This window comes from Mya arenaria, chromosome 4, assembly GCF_026914265.1.
Source record: "Mya arenaria isolate MELC-2E11 chromosome 4, ASM2691426v1".
NCBI lineage: Eukaryota > Metazoa > Mollusca > Bivalvia > Myida > Myidae > Mya > Mya arenaria.
The window spans coordinates 1,199,176-1,222,798 of NC_069125.1; the positions used below are offsets into that span (position 1 = coordinate 1,199,176).

Below are 23,623 nucleotides of genomic sequence, written 5' to 3' on the forward strand. Positions count from 1 at the left end.
CACGCCACATTGGATATCTGCGTTGACATACAAATACATCTTGCTACACGCATGTATTCATAGAAAAACTGAAACTTATTTCCATGCATTCCGTTATCACATATATATATATATCACGAATTGTTTGTGCCAGTAATACACCATAATGTCACCTTGGCGTCAAAAGTTATGTAATCAGCATTTTAACAAAATGCACTCTTTCGCATATTTGAATTTGGTTCATCATTTTACATATTATTTTTTATCCTTAGAAGATATATATCTCTTTATATCTGATTTTCGAAATTATATTTTTTTCTTGTCTAAACATTTGATACAGTTATGTCTGTATGTCATACTCCAAACATCGTTCAAAATGCAAAATCCATACACACCTTGTATCGTGGAGCTTCAGACTACTTACCATCCAAAAACTCACTCTCTTGTGGAACAATTTTTGTTGGTTTGAGATCGAGATTTAAACTCCATAAGCCACTTCCAATTCATATTAATAACAACAGAACACTTTCCCACTTGGCAATACTGCTTCTCTCTATATCCTGTGATGTTGAGTTTAACCCAGGTCCAGACTTCCCATGTGGATCCTGTGGAAACGAGGTCTTGGACTGAGATCATGCTGTTGAATGTGACAAGTGCAACACTTGGTTCCACATTACATGTCAAAATCTAGATATAAACTGGTACAGCCAACTAGTTGAGAATGATATGTCATTTGTATGGACATGTACGTGCATGCGTATCGACAAATAATAGCTTCAACTCTCTTGTTGACGAAAACATTCCCACACAAAATTCCTTACCCACATCTCCACAACAAAATAATAAATTCATACCAAAACAACCCAGATTTGTATCAAAACTTGAAATACTCTGTATAAATTGCCAGTCAGTTGTTAACAAAAAACTGGAACTTCAGAATCTTATATATAATGAAAATCCAGACATAGTTGCAGGCACTGAGTCCTGGCCAAAAAAGGACCATTATACAAGTGAGTTTTTTTCCTCCGTCCTTAGGTTATACTGCTTTTAGAAACGATAGATTGAAAGGCAAAGGTGGGTGTGTGTATCTTCTTGTTAAAAACAACTTGGTAGTCTCTGAGCAACCAAAATTACAAACAGATTGCGAAATTGTGTGGGTTAAACTTGAAATAAAGGGTTGTAAACCCATGTATATTTCATCCTACTATAGGCCACATGAGTCTGACCTTCAGAGCCTTCTTGAACTTGAAAAGTCACTGAACCTTGTCAACAAATTAAAGGGTACAGAACTTATTCTTGTGAGATTTTAACTTTCCAAAGCTTACCTGGGATTCAGAACATACGCCACACTTAAAACCAGGTTTCAGTACCACAACTGTCTATGACAAATTCCTTGACATCATAAATGATCAAAACATGACACAGGTGGTCAGTGAAAACACTAGAAATGATAACATCATGGATCTTTTTCTAACAACCAACCTTACATTTGTAGACAAAGTAAATATCATACCTGGAATTAGTGACCATGACATCATTTCAACCATTGTTAATGCCCGTCCAAACATACTCAAACAAAAGCCAAGAATTGTACCCCTATATCGAAAACTGGGATGACTTCAAACAATTCATGAACACTACCAAGTCTGATATCCTACAAGGATCAAACAGTCTATCAGTTGAGGAGATCTGGCTTAGATTCACAGATGCTATCAAAAGAGGTATTACTCAATGTATACCTGTCAAGAAAATTGGTTGTAAAAGAGCACTGCCTTGGATTACAAAAGAAATTAAGAGACTTATTCATAAAAGAGATAAACTCTATACAAAATTGAAAAAGAATCGCACTGATTCAAACATTAGTAACAAATTCAAGTAATTTAAAGCAACCATCAAAAGTAAAATAAAAACGTCTCATTTAACCTACATGTACATTGAAAACATCCTTGGTATTGCTAATAATGAGCAATCGGTTGAAAAACCAAGCAAGTTCTGCGCCAAAAAGTTATACTCATTACTAAAAAAACTCTAAACAATACTCTCAGAGTGTTTCATCGCTCAAAGATCCTATTGCAGATAGCTTGAAATCTGATAACACGGAAAAAGCAAACATTCTGAATAACCAATTTAAATCGGTATTTTCAAAAACATCCCCACTATCTCTAAAACAAGCTTGTTTGCAGAAATTGAGAACCCTTGTACCACAAAATCATTGCAGTTACCCCCAGATGAGTGATATAACCATTCACAGAAATGGCATACTGAAACTTCTTGCCAATTTAAAACCCAACAAAGCTGCAGGGCCAGACCGTATAAGCCCTCTTGTCCTTAAAGAGTTAAAAAACGAGATTGCTGATATCATAACAGTCCTCTTTCAAAAGTCACTAACCACAAACTCTATCCCTGTTGCCTGGACGAAGGCTGTTGTATGCCCACTATTTAAAAAGGGTGATTCCAGCAACCCAGCAAACTATCGACCTATCTCACTTACATGTATTTTATGTAAATCATTAGAAAACATTATTGCCTCAAATCTCTCTGCACATCTGACCGAACACAATATTCTCTATGACCTACAACATGGCTTTCGAGAAAAGCGCTCATGCGAAACTCCACTTATTGAGCTGACCGACGATCTTGTAAGAATCCACAGTTAGAATATGCAAGCACAATTTGGCACCCACACACAAAATCAAACACCAATAAAATTACAACATATACCATCATTATGTTGCTATTACGCTGCCATCTTATATTCAAACACCAATAAGATTTACCAGACTAATGGTGCACTATGTTTCAGACAAATTCAAGTAAAAACTGACTATCACAAATTTTCATTCTTTCCTCACCGGTTGTACTTTGGAACAGTTTGCCAAATCATATTGTCACTATCCCCACCCCTGACACATTCAAGGTGGCTGTGGCAACCATTAAGCTTTAGATAAGCGAGCAGTGTTTTTATCCTTTTACCAGTTCACCAATCACTTTTTATCATGTTACCTAAATTGTGTTCTCTATTATACCCTAGTTCTCACTTTTCTGACATGATTTGCCTCATCAGTGTTTTATTTTTTTCACTAACAAGCCGGCGCGCACCGTTCATATCAGTAACACTTGGAAGAGGAGTTGACATTAAACAGAGATAGATAGATATAACAAATAATTTTAACCAAAACGTCTTAAAATATATGTTTCAATAATACATTTGAAATTATATGGACAAACCCAGTAGTCTAAAGTTAAAAATAAAAAGTAATAAACTCGGTTTAGATGCGGTCAGTGAAACAAGAGTTCACTGGAACTCGATCGAGCCTACTGGGGTGCTAAAGTAGGCAACTTGGCCATAACTGTACACTTCTCCGATCATTTATCAATAAATTATTAAACTTCACCGGAGCACGCATCAACTTTAAAACAATGAAGAATAACGCAAACAATAACACATAATTCGTTAAATTAATTTCAAGTACGTACTCAAAGACCGGATACCAACATCACCTGTAAACACGTAATACAAGAAATATTGGAAAAAATATGATAAAGAAATTTGTTATATGCCTCTCCTATTAAATTCTGAAAAAAGTTAAATATGTTTGAGCAATGCATTGAACATTTTGACCTAAATAAACATCAATAAATTCGGTGCAAACTGCAACGCAAAAGTGTTGTTTTTTCTTACTTTGAATACTCACTAATTTGATGAATATTTGAGTCCTTTAAATATTATTGCTATAATTAATTAAATTCTACATTGATCATCTGTTGTAAGGTATTAATATTTTCCTGCATCTATTATACAGTTATTTTTTCTGTAAACTATTCTGCTCGTGCATTCTATTAATTGATTTGATATAAAGTTAAAATTCCACATGTTAAACATTAATAATTGTGCATTTAAAAAACAACATTGCACATTGTTTCTTAGTACAATGAAAAATATAATTATATCTGACATATTGTGTTTATCTTTTTATAGAATAGAGAAGCAGTGTCTTATAATTTGAAAGGGAATTAACCCTTGGGTAGAGTTTTGACGACATTCTCGCTTATAAATTGATGTTATCTAGCCATTTTTAAAAACGGAAGTTACCGGCAAACATGGCTGACACAGCTAAGAAAGACGCAACTGAAGAGAAAAAGGACGTAAAGAAGGGGAAAGATGATGCGAAGGATCAAGAACTGGTAGGAATAAAGTGGCAAAATAAAATTGAATATAATTTTAAAACAATTTACTTCATAAGTATTGTCACATTTTTATTTGGACGCTCAATGCAAATAGCATTGTCATTTCCAGTTTTCTATGAGTGGGTGGGGTAATTAGATATAGATGCGGCGCCGAAAACGGCACTGAAAGCGTAACAGTTAAGACCGGATCTCCTTATGATTCAAGTGAATATTTAAAAAAATCATGAAAGGATGCAAAGGATTTTTAACATTTCTGATCAAACTCTTAGAATAAAATCTAAATGTTCTTCTCATCATTTGGCTAGTCCACCTAAATGGCCGTCAAACGAGTCCTTTGACGATTTTTTTAATATGGCAGACTCGTGATGTCCACCATCCCAGCAAAAAGTAGCGCAGAGAATCCTCGCGGCCACAATTTTGAAATTATCTCCGTTATAAATTCAAATTTCTACGAAAATATTATTGCCTACTATTAAACACTTATTAAGTTATGTCAGTATGCCCAAAAAACATGTTACGTTATCATAAAACACTTACAAGTGTCGATTGTTTATCAAGTATCCCGATATCAGTAAATCTGGGACAAATCTGACTGGTTGTGTACATATATAATGGTATTTGTGACCCATAATATATTAATGTGAAAATAACAACTCTAATGACAAATTTAATCCAGTTCAGATCACTGTCTGATAAAAATTGAACAACTTTGTTATTATTTTTCAACATCAATGCATATTATTTCAGTATATCATTTCGCCCGTTGTTAAATGGTAGAGAGTTGTAGCGTTACAGGGATACGTATAAGAAATGTCAAAATAATAAAAAAAGTATCCCTGATCGCTCATTATTGTAGCTAATCATTTGGCTTGTGAGTAAGGCTTCCACCTTTATTTTTGAACCTTTCACGGCGGAAAAACAACATGACGTCATTTACTCTTGTTAGTCATTTTCACATGTAATTGACTTACACTCGTTAATGACGTCACATTGTTTTTCAGCCGTGATGGTTTACAAATTTGCAGGCCGTTTAACCAAAACCGTTACCTGATTATAAAGTGTGTGGAATATTACCAGTATGCTCTGTGTCGTGTGAAGTTAGTGATAATGGATTTGTCAGGCAAACCTTTTAAAGTGTGGCAACAATTCACTAAATTTGAAAAAAGATGGTCGTACAAAGGTTAAGTGCAACTTCAGTGGAACGGAATTGTCCTATTCGAAGAGAAATACATGGACAATCACGAGCATTTTTCTGGGTATTTGGTCATGCATATCTGTCAAATTTGTAATTTTTCGTGATTGGGGAAGAAATTACAGGACTGCAGTGATTTTTTGGCGTGATTTACTGCCTTCTAAAGAGTGTTTCCCCTTGCGAAAAAATGTCCATTTTTCCCAAAAACTTTCAATATTTTCCCAATTTGATAAATGTACATTATGTTAGTGTATAAAAAAGAAATGAATTTTTTGAAATACAAACAAAATCTTGACAGGACTAACTATTTCACAGCATAAAGTATGCATAAAAAGGTGAAAACATGTATATTTGCCATTTTATTTGCTATTTTGATCTGATTTTGTATTTTTCCTTTTCTGGACTTTTTCCCAATTTGCAAGGCACAGGCGGTAAAAATATTTCCAAAAAAATCACTGGGACTAACCTTAAACTTAGTATAAAAACTAGAGATGAATGTTTATTGATCAATCAGTTAATATCATGTATTCAAGACTTTTGTGCAAATCAGGAAAAGCGACTTACTTTGGCCCAATTTTTCCTGAGATGCATAAGAAATTTGTTGATATTTGGAGAACCAGGGGTAAAAATATCTGGAAACAAAACCTGGTTTGTATGGAACACTTACTAAGTCCATATCAGGGGATTTCTACTTGGTTCCTTGCTCCTGAATGAATTGATAAAGAATTGAATTGAAAGACATTCTTGAGCTACTGTTTACACCTTACTTATGTATTTTTTCTTTTTACTCAAAAATGAATTTTCTAGCTACAAGTCACTTGACTATATCTGCTTTTATTCTGTTTCAGTCTGAGGAAGACAAACAGTTGCAAGATGAGCTCACTATGCTTGTGGAGAGACTAACTGTAAGTATTAATGTAAAAATAATTGAAGTCTTCAATCAAGCCTTAGACCACAATTAAAACATACCTTTTTTACCTGTTAAGATTAAAAATAAAAATTTGGTTCAGGTTACCCGACCCCACTGTTTTTTATGAAAGTCAGTTGTTAATGTGTGTTTTGATATGTAGTTTAAATCCATTAAAGCGTTATACACAGGGATATAACTTCAAACCCACAAGCCCAAGATTTTGTATACACATTTAATTTACATCCAATAAAAATCACTGATTCACCCAATGTTTATTACAAGGGAATGACAGGTTCAAAACATTACAAGAAAGTTGTCAAAGGCAGCTTTGTTATGATTCTCAAAATGTTTGCTGCCATACAATTTTAAATGTCTTTCTTTACCTTTTGGAATAGCAAGGTATACAATTCACAGTCATGACAAAAATATTTTGCAAAACCAGCAGACGTACTGTACTCAAAATGAACCAAACTATGATCGATATTGGACAGCCATGGGTGGTAGTTCGCCCATTTAAGGGAGCATTTAAGCACTGGCCGAAAGGCATTCTTCATATGTTAATCAGTCTTGCAAGCCTCAACGCCGTAAAGAAATTTCCTCATAAGCCATATTGGATTTTTCTGATGCGTGATTGGCTATCGCAATTATTGTATTTCCTGGCGCCTGGTACCCATTTGCAAGAGGTATTTCTCAGCGACCGGGAGCATATTATTTGGACCCCTACAAAAAATCAGACTTGTCTTTCGGGCAAACTTCTTTTGAATTTCAGTCGCCCAGATCAGAAACAGGTCGACATTGGCGAGTGGGCCAGTGCTAAGTTATATCCCTGATATATAGAAGATAACTTAAACACTATTCTCCAATGATGACAATTACATTCTTATATAAAGCCTAAAAAAAGCCTACCTACCCTACCTGTTTTTGAAAAGAAAGTTACCTTAACCAAACAATTTTTATTTTTCGGCCTTACTAGACCAACCACATAAATACCAATATTATAGCCTCTCCAGTAGCCATGTTTAAATTTTGGTTTATCATAAAAAAATAAAGGATTCCAAAGTAAAATAAAAACCTACCTACCTGTCTGCCTTCCCCTAATATATGTTGGGTAAGGCATAAAAACAAAACTTGTGTTTACGGCAACTGGACCGTACCTGGCAAAACCCCTCTACCATGAAATTTTGTTTTACCATTTTCCAATTTTCAGTTGTTGAAAGTTTACAATGGTGACTTTAACAACTTTGTTAACTTTATCAAAGTTCACAAATAAAAAATAATCCTGTATTTTCTCCTCAGGAGCCGAACCAGCAGCTGTACAAGCCTGCCCTCGAGAGTCTTCGCACCCAAATAAGGGCCTCAACCACTTCTATGACATCTGTGCCCAAGCCCCTGAAATTTCTACGCCCTCATTATGACACTCTCAAGGGTGTTTATGAAAAAATCAGAGACCAGGAAACAAAGGTTTGTTGAGAGATTTTCTTAACCACAGTGTACAATGATTGTTTTTTGTGCAATATATATTGCTTCTAAAGGCTGTTTCCCCTTGCGAAAAAATGTCCATTATGTTTTCCAAAATTTTATATATTTTTTCCCAATTTGATTAATGTAGATTACATTAATGCATAAAAAAGCAAGGCATTTCTTGAAATATAAACACAATCTTGACAATACTTACTCTTTCACAGCATAGTGTATGCATAATTATTAAAAAAGTGAACATGTATATTTACCATTATATTAGCTATTTTGGTCTGATTTTGTATTTTTCCCAAAGTTTTTTTTCCCCAATTTGCAAGGCACAGACGGTAATTTTTTTTCCAAAAAACCCCACTGGTGAAGGTCTTTTTTTACAAAATATAAATATAAAAATATGCTTCATTTTTGCTCATATATGTGTAAAGAAATATGTTTAATGAATGGCTGCTCCAATGTATCACTATGACTTAATGCACAGGATTATATGAATCCAATCATTTTTGTCTTATATATAAACACTTATCGAAATTGAAATTTTCTTGAACAAGCCTGCATGCTACATTTTTAAATAAATGTGAGATTTTCTTTAACAAGCCTGAATTTATAAACATATAATAAAACCTGCCAAATGTGACAGCCCTGTGTTAATTTGGGCTTGTTGTTATTTTAATCACTGTATATAATGCCTGACAAAAAAATGAAAAAACAACAACAAGTGTTAAATCATTCTCTACCTTTTTATATTGAAATACAAAATTAAAACCGAATGCATTTGTAAGTCTACAAAATTTGGAAAAAGTATTTTCATGATCTCAGTTATATGTGTTTGCATGAGGTAATTGAATTTTGCAGAAAAAACATTCTTGAGAAAACTTCTAACAGATTCAACTCAATAATTCAAGTAAGACAATTACAAAATACTAGGGAGAACCTACATCATTTTCTGCATTTTCTTACATTGTAGAGGTTTTGCGCGGACATTGTGTCGGTGTTGGGGATGACATTCAGCGATAACAAGGAGAGTCTGAAGTATCGGCTGCTGGGATCTAAGGAGGAGATCGGCTCCTGGGGCCACGAATATGTCAGGTATGTCACACATTAAAGTCTAAGATATGTTTTGCTTTAGTTTTAGAACGAGAAAGAGTCCCAAACCATCGTTTTTGCAAAGTAAATGAGCACATGTATGATGTATGAAATTTTGCCTGTTGGATAAAAATGATGAAGGTGACTTCAAAATTTGGGGTAAATGTATATGCCTTTATGGCATTTTTTAAAGAAGAGGTCTCTGAATGGCCCCTCCATAAAAATGTGTGATTGCTTTGAACATAAACTTGAAATTTGGTTGAATCATAAGGTCAGCAATGCACTTATGAAATAATGGGTAATTTTTTGTTGTCTAAATGATAAGATACGTTTAGTTCCATTGACTGTATGTGTATATCCTGTCAATAGAAGATTGAATTACAGTTGAACTCTGTTGGCTCAAACTCGCTTGGCTCGATTTCCTTGTTGGCCCAGCTAGATGTAATTGACCAGTTTGTGTCTTATGAATGAAACAATGCCCACTTGGCTTGAGTTTTCCGAGGCTTAAGGTATTTTCGCCAGTCCCTGGGAGTTCGAGCCAGCGGGGTTCTTCTGTATTGTTATTTTTATGAATATTCAGGATTTGAAAGTTTCAAAGCATAATAAATGAGTTGTTTACATTATTATAATATACAACTTTTATTTCAGGCACTTGGCAGGTCAGGTAGCTGCAGAATGGCAGGATCTTGAAGCCAAAGATGTGGAGATGAAAGGACGCCTCCTCACCATGGCGAAGGAGATTGTGCCATACCACATGGCCCACAATGCCGAGGCAGAGGGCTGTGACCTGCTGATGGAGGTTGAGAGGCTGGATCTGCTCCAGGATTATGTTGACGACTCTGCTTACCAGCGAGTGTGCCTCTATCTCACCAGGTAAGGATCCTTATCACAATAACAGTCATGAACTTTGAAGGCACCGTAGAATGCTACCAGTGTACCTTTTAAGTAATAGTTCTTCAACTTTGCTTGGGGTTGGGAGGAGTATTTTCCACTTTTAAATTGGCCTTTTAATAACTGTACACCAGATTGGCACCAAAAAAGTTTTTTGTGTAACGAATCTCAGGACAATTATTTTATGAAATGTTTTACTCTTTGATATAACATAATTGTAAAAAAAATACCAAAATGTAAAAAAAAAAAAATCGAGTCGGAGACCGGGTTCGAACTGATGTTGCCAAAATTGCAGTCCAGTGTTGTATCTACTGTGCTAAGAAGGCTGTACCTTAGACAGTTGGAATATTTAAGCTATATACCTAACTTGGTAATATCACGTGATAACATCGACTAGCCAATCATGCATAAGGAATGAATTCTACTAGGAAGACATACCTAGTAATCTGTTTTAATGGAAAAATACGAAGAAACTGCGAAAAATAAATTGATATTAAACTATGTGGTACTGCAGTAAGTTAGTTTCAATGCATTGTACACATCGATACCAAGTTGATGTCAGTTTTCGACAATTTTTTTAATTAAAATTCCAGTTTAGAAACTGTTGGGGTACTTACAAGTATGAAGTCAGAAAACCTCATCAAATGCCATTGAGTAGATGATTTTCATGTTTTAGACTTTATGGATGAAATAAATTGTCATTTCAAATTATCTATGCTTTTTATGAACCATAACAATTATTTATCATATTGATAATGTCACGAGTCTGTAAGCCCTGCACTGGGAAAATGTTAGCTGGTTTGAAGTCTGAATTTAATATAGCAGAGCTTGTTACAAATTCTCTTGCCCAAAACTGTGGAAACATTTATATTTGTGGGCTTGATATTTCCTGGTTTTTCGAAAAAAAGCCAATTTCGTTGGTACTTAAATTTGTGGATGTTTAAAAAAAAAAAATGATTTTTTTGTAACTGTGATATTAAATGGTCTGCATATTCACAGCGCTCCAATTTTGTGATGTCTGTCATCTACATTACGCAGTTTATGGCACTTGCAGTAGTGAGACAGTCAAAATGTATGATTGAGATGAATGGAACTTTAGAGCATTATATGTTTAACAATATATATAATAAACTCTTTTTATTTCACCTCCCCAGCTGTGTTGCTTATGTACCTGATCCGGAGAACATCACGCTACTGAAGACGGCCGTGGATCTGTACCGTAAATTCAATCAGTACCCCCAGGCCCTGCGATACGCCCTGCAACTCAATGACCAGAAACTCATTGAGGATATCTTCTACTCTTGCAAAGACAGGTAAGGCAAAAAGAAGGTTAGGGTTATATCCTTGCAAAACACAGGGAGGGTAGGTAGTTTTTAAAAAAATAAAAATATTTTGGCTTTATCTAAGAACTCAATAGTCATCATTGAAGAAAGCTGTTAGTGATCTTCGAAATAAAGCTTTAAAGGTTTAAAAATACATATTAAAACACACACTTAACTGACTATTGAAACAGTAGGGTATCTGTTATGGACAACTGTCACGAGACATTGATTAAGATGTATACAGCTGAGGCTTGAACCCTTATTGGTTGAAAGCGTTTTTTCGTCAGATCTATAGGTAAAATGCTTATTAAATTTGAATCTTGGAAGTGTTATTAAGTGTTATTCATCATCTTGAATTATGTCTCCCCCTCTCTGGGGGAGACATATTGTTTTTGCCCTGTCCGTCAGTCCGGTAGTCCGTCAGTCCGTACGTCACACTTCGTTTCCGATCGATAACTGGAAAACCGCATGACCTAGGATCACCAAACTTGGTAGGGAGGTTGGTCGTGAGGTGTAGAGGATCCCTATTGTTTTTGGGGTCACTAGGTCAAAGGTCAAGGTCGCGGCGACCCCCAATATAAAAAACATTTCTGCTCAAAATCTTGAGAACGGTTTGACCTAGGTTCACCAAACTTGGTAGGGAGGTTGGTCATGAGGTGTAGAAGATCCCTATTGTTTTTGGGGTCACTAGGTCAAAGGTCAAGGTCGCGGCGACCCCCAATGTAAAAAACATTTCCGCTCAATATCTTGAGAACGGTTTGACCTAGGTTCACCAAACTTGGTAGGGAGGTTGGTCATGAGGTGTAGAAGATCCCTATTGTTTTTGGGGTCACTAGGTCAAAGGTCAAGGTCGCGGCGACCCCCAATGTAAAAAACATTTCCGCTCAATATCTTGAGAATGGTTTGACCTAGGTTCACCAAACTTGGTAGGGAGGTTGATCATGAGGTTTAGAAAACTCCTATATTTTGGGGGGTCACAAGGTCAAAGGTCAACGTCGCTGTGACCTCTAATGTAAAAAAATATTTCCGTGCAATATCAGGAGAATGCTTTGTTCGTTTCCGATCGATAACTGGAAAACCGCATGACCTAGGATCACCAAACTTGGTAGGGAGGTTGGTCGTGAGGTGTAGAGGATCCCTATTGTTTTTGGGGTCACTAGGTCAAAGGTCAAGGTCGCGGCGACCCCCAATATAAAAAACATTTCTGCTCAAAATCTTGAGAACGGTTTGACCTAGGTTCACCAAACTTGGTAGGGAGGTTGGTCGTGAGGTGTAGAGGATCCCTATTGTTTTTGGGGTCAAAGGTCAAGGTCGCGGCGACCCCCAATATAAAAAGCATTTCTGCTCAAAATCTTGAGAACGGTTTGACCTAGGTTCACCAAACTTGGTAGGGAGGTTGGTCATGAGGTGTAGAAGATCCCTATTGTTTTTGGGGTCACTAGGTCAAAGGTCAAGGTCGCGGCGACCCCCAATGTAAAAAACATTTCCGCTCAATATCTTGAGAACGGTTTGACCTAGGTTCACCAAACTTGGTAGGGAGGAAGTACAAATTTCATGTCCATCATTGATTATTTCTCACCTACGACCACACAATGGGGGAGACATGCGCTTTTTCAAAAAAGCAATCTCTAGTTTTTCTTACAGTTTGACACAGAAGCAGCTGGCTTTCATGCTGGGACGTCAGCAGGTGTACCTTGAGTTGAAGGACGATATTGAAGAGTATGATGAACTCACAGAGATCATCTCCAACACCCATCTCAACAACAACTTCTTAGCGCTGGCCAGGGAAGTAAGTACTGATTTCCTTAACAATGAATATTAACCTAAATGTCACGGAAGCGATTTTAAAAGCCACCGCCTATGACCTGCTTTCTAAATGGTGTAGGCGCTTGGATTTAAATGTTTGATAAACAAAGTTTATTTGTTTCTTACTTTAATTACCAGCTGTCATTTTAGTTGATTTGTAGTTAAATGATCATTAAATTTTCTTTCGTCGGGAAATTTTTACATTTTTCTTCAGATAAACCACTAAATGTAATAATGTTATTGTAATGGTTCGTTATAATTTGTAAATTGATGAAAATATGTAAAATAAACTTTTGATTTTGATAGATTCTATTGTTCACAAACTTGATACTCAAGAAGGCCTTATTTTAAATAATCTGAATATATAGATAATGTGATGTCAATTGTAAACTTCAATGTTCGAATGATTTCCAGTTGGACATTATGGAGCCAAAAGTGCCTGAAGACATTTACAAGTCCCATCTGGAACCTACAAGTTAGTTGAATTTCTCATTTAACTGTAATTTCAGGCTGAAGAAATGAAACCAATTCACTTTGAGGCATACTTGGCATCTATATACACTATTATTGTGCTGTTGTTTTTTGATTTCCTTAAATGGGTAAATTTTTAAATAGGGTTTCAACTAAGTGGTATGGAAGGGTGCTGCACCCTGTCCTGTTTTGGTACCACCCTTCTGCCCTCATGGACACCGGCATGGGCACCCTTCTAACTTCATAGAATTTATACAGACTTTTATTACCTTCTTGGCATTTAAACCTAATATTTCTACATTTAAACACAACTTACATTTTCAATCAAATTTTTATGTCCAAAATCTCACAGCCCAATACAAAGTGCCCTTTTCACCCGTAGCGCCCTGTTCTTTTTCTGCAGCACCCTGTTTTTTTAAAAAACCTACTTACCATCAAAGTAAAATACAATTTAGGATTATAATAAAGCGTAATACAAATGTTAAAAAAAACTTGACTATTTAATAATGCAGCTTGTTCTTAAATGCAAATACCTCTCATCTCTAGGAGGATCATTGGGACCATCAAATGTGGACTCAGCTCGGCAAAATCTGGCCTCTTCATTTGTTAATGGATTTGTAAATGCAGCGTTCGGTCAGGACAAACTACTAATGGAGGACGGGAACAAGTGGCTGTATAAAAACAAGGAGCATGGTTTGTACTCTTTTTCAGTGTGGTATAATTTTGGCTAAAAAGATACAATTGAAAATATATTAGACAAAATAGCATATGATGAACAACTTTGAATATGGGTCTAAAACATCTGCACGTCTTCAATCTTTTATTTCCAAGTACAAATACTTTAGATCAGACTTGATGTTTGTGTCATCTGCAAAGCATTGCAGATATGACTAGCAGCATCGGCATCACACTTACAGTCAGCTGAAGTTAGAAATGTGGAAAAACCAGCTCATTGTTTTTATCTCTCTTTAATAGGAATGATGACAGCGACAGCCTCTCTGGGCCTGGTGTTGTTGTGGGATGTTGATGGAGGACTCACACAGATTGACAAATACCTGTACTCATCAGAGGACTATATCAAGGTACGATATGGTATTTCAGGAAATGTATTTGGTGAGCTAAAGTATGATTGGAAATTAGATATGTTAAAGTTTTAGTTTGGAAGAAAACTTAAGTTATGCCAAAGATATTGTCATCAATCGCTAAGTGTTTATGATATGCACCTGAATTTTGGTACTTTTGTTCACAATGGCTAAACACTTGATACAGATGTATTCCCATTATTCTGTCGAACAAAATTCTACTTAACTTATAACTTTCCAGGCTGGTGCTCTATTGGCGTGTGGTATAGTGAACTCTGGTGTTCGTAACGAATGTGACCCAGCTCTGGCTTTACTGTCAGACTACGTGATGCACACCAGTAGCACTATGAGGATAGGGGCGATTATAGGGTATGTATTGTAGATTGCTTTTTTCTGCAAGCATTTTATATATGATATTATTTTAAGTTTATCATATAATGAGCGCTTAACTTTGCATGAAACATTTGTACATGATGTATGTTGATGAGATACGTTGATACAGGCCCATAGTAAATATTGTGTACCTGTTTCAGATTGGGCCTGGCGTATGCGGGCTCTAACAGGGATGATGTTTTACAGCTGATTCTGCCAGTCCTCGGGGACTCTAAATCTAACATGGAGGTAACATAATATTTCTTTTAAGACTTAATCTAATTGCTATTGACTGTTTTCTATAAGAATAGAAAAATATGGCAGAACAACATTATAACATTATCTGTTATGTTTTCTCTTCGTAGGTTTTGGGTATCGCAGCCCTGTCATGTGGTATGATCGCGGCCTCCAAGTGTAATGGCGATGTCACCTCCACCATCCTACAGACCATGATGGAGAGGTCAGAGACGGAGCTTAAAGACACTTTCGCCCGATTCCTCGCTCTTGGGCTCGCCCTCAACTACCTGGGTAAGCAAGGGGAAGAGCTTACTTTAGTTTTCTCTGTCCTATGTTTTGCTGTATGTCAAAGCTAAAATTTTGGCTTATGGCAGGCAACCGTGAATTATTGCCACATTGTTTTAGCTTAATTATTATTGTATAAATGGAAACAATGATTTTTTGATAAATTGAGGCTTCTGACTGATGGTAAAAAAATCCTCTACCCAACACATGAAGTGTTGTTTAACATTTTACTGAATTATAACACATCTAACAAAACATCTGAAGAATTCAGTGGTAAAGCTATCATATTAAGGTTAAACTTGCAAATATAAAAACATAATTGATAAATAGCTCTTGCTGAAAACAGTATTATTCATAGGTCTTAATCTCAGCTTAAAAACCTTACCGGGTAATCTATATTTATGTATTTTCACAACAGGTCGTCAGGAGGCAGTTGATGCCACACTAGCTGCCCTGGAAGTGGTCCAAGAGCCCCTCAAATCCATGGCTTACATGCTGGTAGATGTCTGTGCGTATGCTGGTAAGATGACTTTGATTGGCTGATGTTAAATAGAATATTAGTCAGAAGTGTGTTTCTTGAATTTTTTTTGTTGCAGAATCTTTAACCTTGACGTAACAAAAAATCAGTTTAAGATATTCACATGCAACTTAGTACGCATGTTGCCTAAGACACTGCGCATATGTGTAGCAAGGCACACAACTCTGGCTTAAATAATTGCTGAGTTATGCCCCTTTTGATATAATTAATCAACAGACAAGCTTTAGCATCAGTGTTTTGTGCCCTTGTTTAATAAATTAGTCAACGCCGAATACAGTACATTCAAAATATGAAGATGAGGTATCATACCATATCAATAAAACATATGAATTAACACAGGACTTCAATTAAGGCGACATACTGAATATAGGATTTAATGACATGATCTATTCTCCTGTATTAATATGAATAGTAGTGTTTGAAAATCGGACTCTATTTGCTATCGATAATCGAATCAAATCGGACCAAGTATTTCGATTTACTATCGAACAATAATCGAAAGTTCATAATATCATAAACGAATACAATCTGTATACATAGTGTCATCATGATCATTTAAATGGTTAAACCTGGAATCAGTACGTGCGATGCTTTATTCATGCTTTTAGCAACAGTAAGTATATTTTCATATTTTTTTTCTGTCTTTAATAACTGAACGAAACAAACAACAACACATACTTAATAATTGCAAATCAATTGCAAAATGATGCAAACCACATCAAGTAAGTTATCTTAGCATTTTATCCATGTAAAAGTATATTATATATTTGTGAACCAGCATAACATTCAATAACCTGATATATTAAACATTTCTATTAGAATATCTTAATTTCATAAAAAAAAGTTAATTAGTTAATTACAAACAATACGAAAAAAGGTTTCGAAAACTGAAGGCATCAAGCCGGGATCCCCGGTATTTGCATGTAGGACTGGACCCACTACACCATAGAGACAGGTTATTGAAGAAGGTTTTATGAAATATATAAACAATTAAAAACAATTTGAAATTTGGGAAAGTTTATAAGGTTTTAAGCGAAAGTGTTTACATTCACGGCATGTGTGTAAGAGAGTGACATCCCTTGTTAAAATGAACTCAACGAGAATTTACCGCAAAGAAAATATTACATTTACTCGACATTTGCCACCCCAAAATAATAATATGTAGTTACCGGAAGTAGCATTAGCGACATCGATTTTGGACAAGTACTATCGATTGTCGCCGACATAGCATTGTCAGCGACTATTAATCGATTGTACTCGATAATCGTTTCATCACTAATGAATAGGCTTTCTGTTATTAAGAGAACTAATTTGGAGATTGTTATACTTATCATGTATTGCTGTCTGTTTGGTCTTTGACTTTAAGATGCACTCTTACTCCCAAATAAGATGTAACACAATTAATACAATTGTTTTAATTTACTGAAAAAGGATGAATCAATATCGTTAACAATGGTTCTTATGAAGGAAACAGTGTTTAATTTGATACAACACTTGATCACTCTAAATCTTTTAGGACCCACCAGTCATTTAATATTTGTGCATTTTCAGCTATGAAATACATGGTTACAATCTTGTTATCAGTAATTAATATTTTCCATAAATGCATTATATAGTAAGTAGTTAAAAGGTTTGTCACTCGAAATTTATGTTTGTTACGTACATGTGTGTGTATTGATTTTAAATGCCAGTATGACTTTAAAATGTGCATTTCTTCTATTTCAGGAACTGGAAATGTCTTGAAGATCCAGGAACTTCTACACCTGTGTTCAGAGCACGATGAGAAAAAAGATCAGGTTTGTGTGGACACCTTGAAATCAGAGGCATATTGTATATAACTAGATCAATTTTTTGGTTTGGTCAAAGCTAGCCAAAATGTTCATTGATCTATCGACCAATGAAATAATTTAAAAATGCAAACAAGCCAAGAGATAACTTGTGGACATCTTATCAAAGTTTTATACAATTTGCGGCCGTTGAACTTAATGCTTTAAAATGGATTTTCGGTGGAAAAAACAACAGAAAGTAGTGTGGAATGTTATTCCCTATTGAACATAATCGTCATTGTAAAACCTAACCAAAAGTCAAAACCACATCACTGTTAGACAGGTCTTTGTTGTGTTGAATCCAAATCAGAGCCTATTTTTGCCACTTGAATGGGACATTTATACTCATTCTATAGTAAAAAGTGGATTTTAGCGTGAATCACAGCAGAGTTCTGCCCCTTGAATAGGCAAAAACTGTATTTACAGTATCCTCTCTCTAAATTTGGCTTAGCTTACAACAACTTATCACCAAACTTGGTGTCATAAAATTAGGATGAGTGTGACAGATGGCGCTCTTCTTTTATTATTGAATCTGAAAGTCAGACTGGTTACGATAGTGAATTATGGACTCTGAGTGTATTGCAATGTGTGTTCTGTGGATTCTGGCTATTAGAAATATTGATAATCATTACAGGACAAGAACGAGAACAAAGAGGACAAAAAGAAGAAGGAAAAAGAGAAGAAGGAAGAAGAGAAGGCTGCAGGCCCAGATCTGACCGCCCAACAGGGGGTTGCAGTGCTTGGGCTTGCTCTTATATCCATGGGCGAGGACATTGGGGCAGAAATGTGCTTCCGATCCTTCAGTCATCTGGTATGTTCTCGAACTCATTTTGTAAGTATAAAAAGGCTGTGAGCCCTGACTTTACAGCTCAACAGGGTGGGGTCAGTCCTGAAATTCGCTCTTATTAACATTTGGGCAGAGATGTCCTACTGAGGATTTAGCCATCTATTAAATACTTGATTTAGGCGTCTTAGTTCATAAGTATAAGAACTTTCTCACTCTTGTTTGATTGGATTCCCAAAGTCTTTGGGAAAATTGATAAGTGTATTTTAGCTACAGCTGTTCCAGATCATGTTCTTACGCAATTCCACATTATCAACATAGTTTTTGGACTACTCTGTAATCAATTCAATTTAAACAAAGTCTCTTCTTTTATTGTTTAGTTGCGGTATGGTGAAGTTGGTATCCGGCGAGCTGTACCACTGGCTCTAGGCCTGCTGTCTGTTTCCAACCCCAAACTTCAGATCCTCGACACACTCAGTAAATTCTCCCACGACAATGATCCAGAGGTCACACAAAACTCCATCTTCGCCATGGGATTGGTTGGAGCCGGTAGGTTCATAATTTTGTATTTACTTTCATAAAGCAGGACGTATTATAGTTCATCTATGGCTATGGCATACATTTGGCATCCAGAATGTTGTCTGATCAAAAACATTAGAAGCATTTATCCAATCATCATCAAATTTAGTCAGAATGTATATTGGCATAGTATCTTGAATTAGGGCATAACCAGCCATATCGCTCTAGTCACTGGAGTGTTATTGCACGTTATAAAAAAATATACCTAAAATCGGTCTTGTCTGATCAATTACTTTAGAAGCCTTTGTCCAGTCATCGCCAAAGTGCTATGAATTCATTCCAGGTACGAACAATGCCCGTCTGGCAGCGATGCTCCGTCAGCTAGCTGTGTATCACAGTAAGGACCCTAACAACTTGTTCATGGTTCGTATGGCCCAGGGACTTACTCACCTGGGCAAGGGGACCCTCACGCTGTGTCCCTACCACAGTGACCGCACACTGATGAGCCCTGTGGCTGTTGCTGGGCTTATGGCAGCTCTGGTCGCCTGCCTCGATGTGAAGAATTGTAAGTCAACAATTACGGTTTTTGTCATAGTTTTCCATGTCTCAGTCTTAAATTAAATTCAAGCTATCTAATGTATAAATAAGGTTTTTGTTTTATCATGTCTTAGGCTGAATTACTGAATTCTGATTTCTAATGGTCCCATACAAGTAGTATCTGGTATAATGTGAAAGGGTTACATTTGCTGATTACTAATATGTAAAATAAATGACTGTAAAATCATTATACAGTAAAACTGCGATCACTCGAGGATGCTGGGGACCGAGCCAAAACCTCGAGTGAACCGATGTTTCGAGCGACCAGAATTTCCATTTTCCAGTCTGTTATGAACTATCTTTCAGTGTATTTCATATTTGAAGTCGTCAGACCGACTGTTTACTAAGACACCGATTAGGTGTTGCGTTGTGGAAATCGCTCATATGTTCAGAGGCTGTCGTATACTAAATGTAAAATACAAAAGAAGTATCAATAAATGAACAAATAGAAATGCTTATTTTTTCAAAACTGCCATATTTCAAAGCAAAGTGACAAGAAGGAATTCTTTTCAGAGATTCCAATGTTGGATCGATATGGTAGTGATTATTCATACTTTTATTTCTCGTTTACATTTTTCACAATTAACTTCTCGTCATTAACTTCTCAAATGCTTTTATCAACTACTGTCGGTCATGCGTAAACAGTGATAAACTGTTTTTCACACGTTATCAAATTGCCTTTCAACTGTCATTGCAATTTTTACAACTTGCGAAAATTTTAACACCTAGCAATAGTTTGTTAATTTTGGAACACACGTTCAGGAAAAAGTGTGAAATTATGACCTCGAGAGAGCCATAAGGTTTTGTGCATGATTTGTGTACTTGGGACCGACTATATTGCTCGAGTCTTCGACATATTTAGGTATGCAGCGTAGGTTTATTTTATATGAAAATAGAAGGAAAAATGTTCGGGAACAAGCTCCGACCTCGAGGGAACGCCGGTTCTCGAACGACCGCTTGTTCGAACGACCGCAGTTTTACTGTAGATTAAGATAATGCATTTTGTATTGTTGCCCTTTCAATTGATAACAAAATATTATAGGCATCAAAAATACATATACTTTTAGGAAATATTAAATTCCTAAAACATATACTGCTTTCTTGTTAGTACATAACATGTAAATTGGGATACTGCAAAAAGAAAAGTCTTACATTTCAACTTGTGATGAATAAGCCGATACCGGGACTCAGTTTTCAGATAAATGGTTAAATTCTGTTGTCATTGTAGAGTTATGACCCCTGATCAATGTTCATATTTTTATAGTTATGCATCTTGGATCAATTGTCATATCAGAAAGTTCTGTCATAACATCATAGAGCCACTCCCCTTGAATCAATTTTCATATCATTGAGTTTTGCCTCTTGGATAATTTAATATCCTAGAGCTATGTCCCTTGGACCAAACTTAATATCTCCAGAGTAATGACCCTTGGAACGAAGTTCATATCATTATAGAGTCTTTTGCATCATCTCATATCATCATTCATAGAGTTTTTCTTCTTTCTAAAAAATGCAGAATACTTTTGACCAAATAAGCAACATGTACTTTTCACCTACTACAATTAATATATTTCAGTGGTGCTTGGAAAATCTCACTACTTGCTATACCACCTGGTCGCTGCCATGCAGCCAAGAATGCTTGTTACATTTGATGAAGAGATGCGGCCCTTGCCTGTTGCTGTTCGAGTTGGACAGGTTAGTTAAAAACTGATAATTTTGAAACCTTTGTCAGAAGCAATATGGCAACATATATAATGGGCCAGATAGTGGCCTTGGGTTCCAGTTTCTTTTCATTAAAAGTCCTAGAAGAGGGTTCATACCTTGGAGTAATTTTAACTGTGCAGTTCTACTTTTGAATATCTCTTAAATCTCAAAGATGCAAAATTGGTCTTGCGGTTATTGAAGGAATGTGACCCCAGGGTTGTTGTTCTCATGATCTTTTAATCCTGATTCCATGAAATCCTGTAAATTTGATTGTATTTATGTTCGTTAGGCTAAGCACATTTACTTTGAGAAAAAACAGCCATTCATTGGTATCCAATTTCTAGGCTCTTTATTGACTTAGTTCTGTCAAGTAACTTAACTGATTGTGACCATTTATTTCACAGGCGGTAGATGTGGTGGGGCAGGCGGGAAAGCCAAAGACAATTACAGGCTTCCAGACCCATACAACTCCCGTGCTTCTGGCGTACGGAGAGAGGGCCGAACTCGCTACTGATGAATGTATCCTTTACTTTGTGTGTCAAATTGTTTTCTCTTTTAATGTTGAATCTGGAATATTGATATTTTTAGCTCATCTTTTGAACAAACAAAATCTGGAATTAAAGTGTGGCAAATCATTAGGAGTTATAAAACTAAGTTACCAAAAGCTGGAACCTTTAAGCAAATGTTGATATAATTTGCTCAAATATCTTCTTTGAAGACGAAAAGGTTTTCTTAGGGTTCATAATGCTAAGGCCTAAAAAAAAAATGTTTGGTTAGGGTTACATCCTTTCCAAAAATAGGTAGGGTAGGTAGGCTTTTTTTTTTTTTTTTTTTTTTTTTTTTTAATTAGGCTTTATATAAGAATATCATTTTCTTCATTGGAGAATGGTGTTAAAGTTATCTTCTGTATAAGCATTTAAGATTTAAACTACATATTAAAAAGCAATTAAAAAAAAAACGAAAAAAAAAAATATTTTTTTTTTAGTTTTTCAATTTTTTTTTTCAAACTGACTATAAAATCGGTAGGGTCGGCGCCTATTCCGTAGGTAGGGTCGGGTAACCCGGCCTAATGTATTTTTTCTGCAATTTTGATATCATACAGTAAAAAATGATTTAATAAGAGTTTTCAGATGCATTACCGGGAAAACTAATTTTTGTTCCAAAATCATGAGGGAGTACTGTACCTTTCATATCAAATGAATATAATATGGTTGTTTTAATCATAATTCATGTGGTTTTCAAGCCTTTTCAGGTATACACTTCATGCTTTTCCTTGACCAATCTCCAGATCTGCCACAGACCTCTGTGATGGAAGGGTTTGTCATACTCAAGAAGAACCCAGACTTTGAATCAACCTAGGCGTAACCAGTCAACCATGTTTTTCATTGAACTAAGAACCAGTCAGCTACATGTGAACCAAACCAAGCAGAAATGGTTCTTGTAGAAAAGTTATGAATTATCAATTTTGAGAATCACACAAGATATGGGTTACCAAATAAGATATGTTTAATATATCAGAGTAGCCATAATATTTAAAACACATCACACTAGGGTGACCTCATTTCTATTTTTAATACATCATATTTACTAGAAGATCTATTTCTGCTATTTGTTTGCACAATGAGTCGTGTACATTTCAATTGCCTCAGTATGAGCTTTTTGTATGCATCACATTTCATCAAACTGTGAAAATATCTAAATTATCGTGTTTCAGTGACCATAATTGACGCGCATGCCCTTATAGTTACACAGCATTTTTTCAAGGGCCTTTTTCACACTGGTTCTAGGACATTGATAAAGCTTATTCTGATTAAACATGAAAAAACAGAGCTTGGTATGCTGTAAATGATCTTGGTGGTCATTTTGTGACTGTTGACCTTCTGAATATGTTATTATGAACCAGTACCGTAGTATAAGCTTACACACCACTATTTTTGTAATCGTCAGTTGTGTTAGCCTGAAAATTGACATGGGCAGCGCATCATTTCTTTGGACACTTATGGCATTTTAAACGTTTCTGTTTTTGACTCATCATTAATATTTGTAAAGTAAAAATGATAGTGCTTTTGTTTTGTGATAAAATAAGGTTATTTGAGTATCATCCGACATTATGTCTATTTACTGTATTTTTTTCAACATTAAATGTATTTAAGGCAGTTGTTAATCTTGTGTTTGGAGTTGGCTTTCAACTAGTTGCCCTAGGTTTGAGCACACCCTGTCATCATGTGGGTATCAGTATCATGGTACCCATGCTATATTCAATACATTATGACCAACCTTTGAACTGTGGTTGGTCTTTCAGGGGCGTAGCTAGGTGTACAACATACGTACTTACGTATCATCAGTTGAGATGAAATGAAA

The 23,623-nt window shown here is 35.7% G+C and overlaps 1 protein-coding gene across 1 annotated transcript; it reads left to right on the plus strand.

Moving 5' to 3' along the window:
* The first annotated feature begins 4,059 nt into the window (after nt 1-4,059).
* On the plus strand, nt 4,060-23,418 carry LOC128232435 (26S proteasome non-ATPase regulatory subunit 2-like). Its single transcript, XM_052945979.1, has 21 exons — nt 4,060-4,164; nt 6,208-6,264; nt 7,566-7,730; nt 8,710-8,831; nt 9,477-9,701; nt 10,874-11,032; nt 12,686-12,830; nt 13,262-13,322; nt 13,865-14,011; nt 14,294-14,400; nt 14,642-14,769; nt 14,934-15,021; nt 15,138-15,300; nt 15,713-15,814; nt 17,558-17,628; nt 18,293-18,469; nt 18,823-18,991; nt 19,305-19,526; nt 21,135-21,253; nt 21,667-21,781; nt 22,551-23,418. Exons 1-21 carry the CDS (start codon nt 4,081-4,083, stop codon nt 22,619-22,621), a joined length of 2,697 nt encoding a protein of 898 aa, XP_052801939.1. The 5' UTR covers nt 4,060-4,080; the 3' UTR covers nt 22,622-23,418.
* The last annotated feature ends 205 nt before the right edge of the window (nt 23,419-23,623 follow it).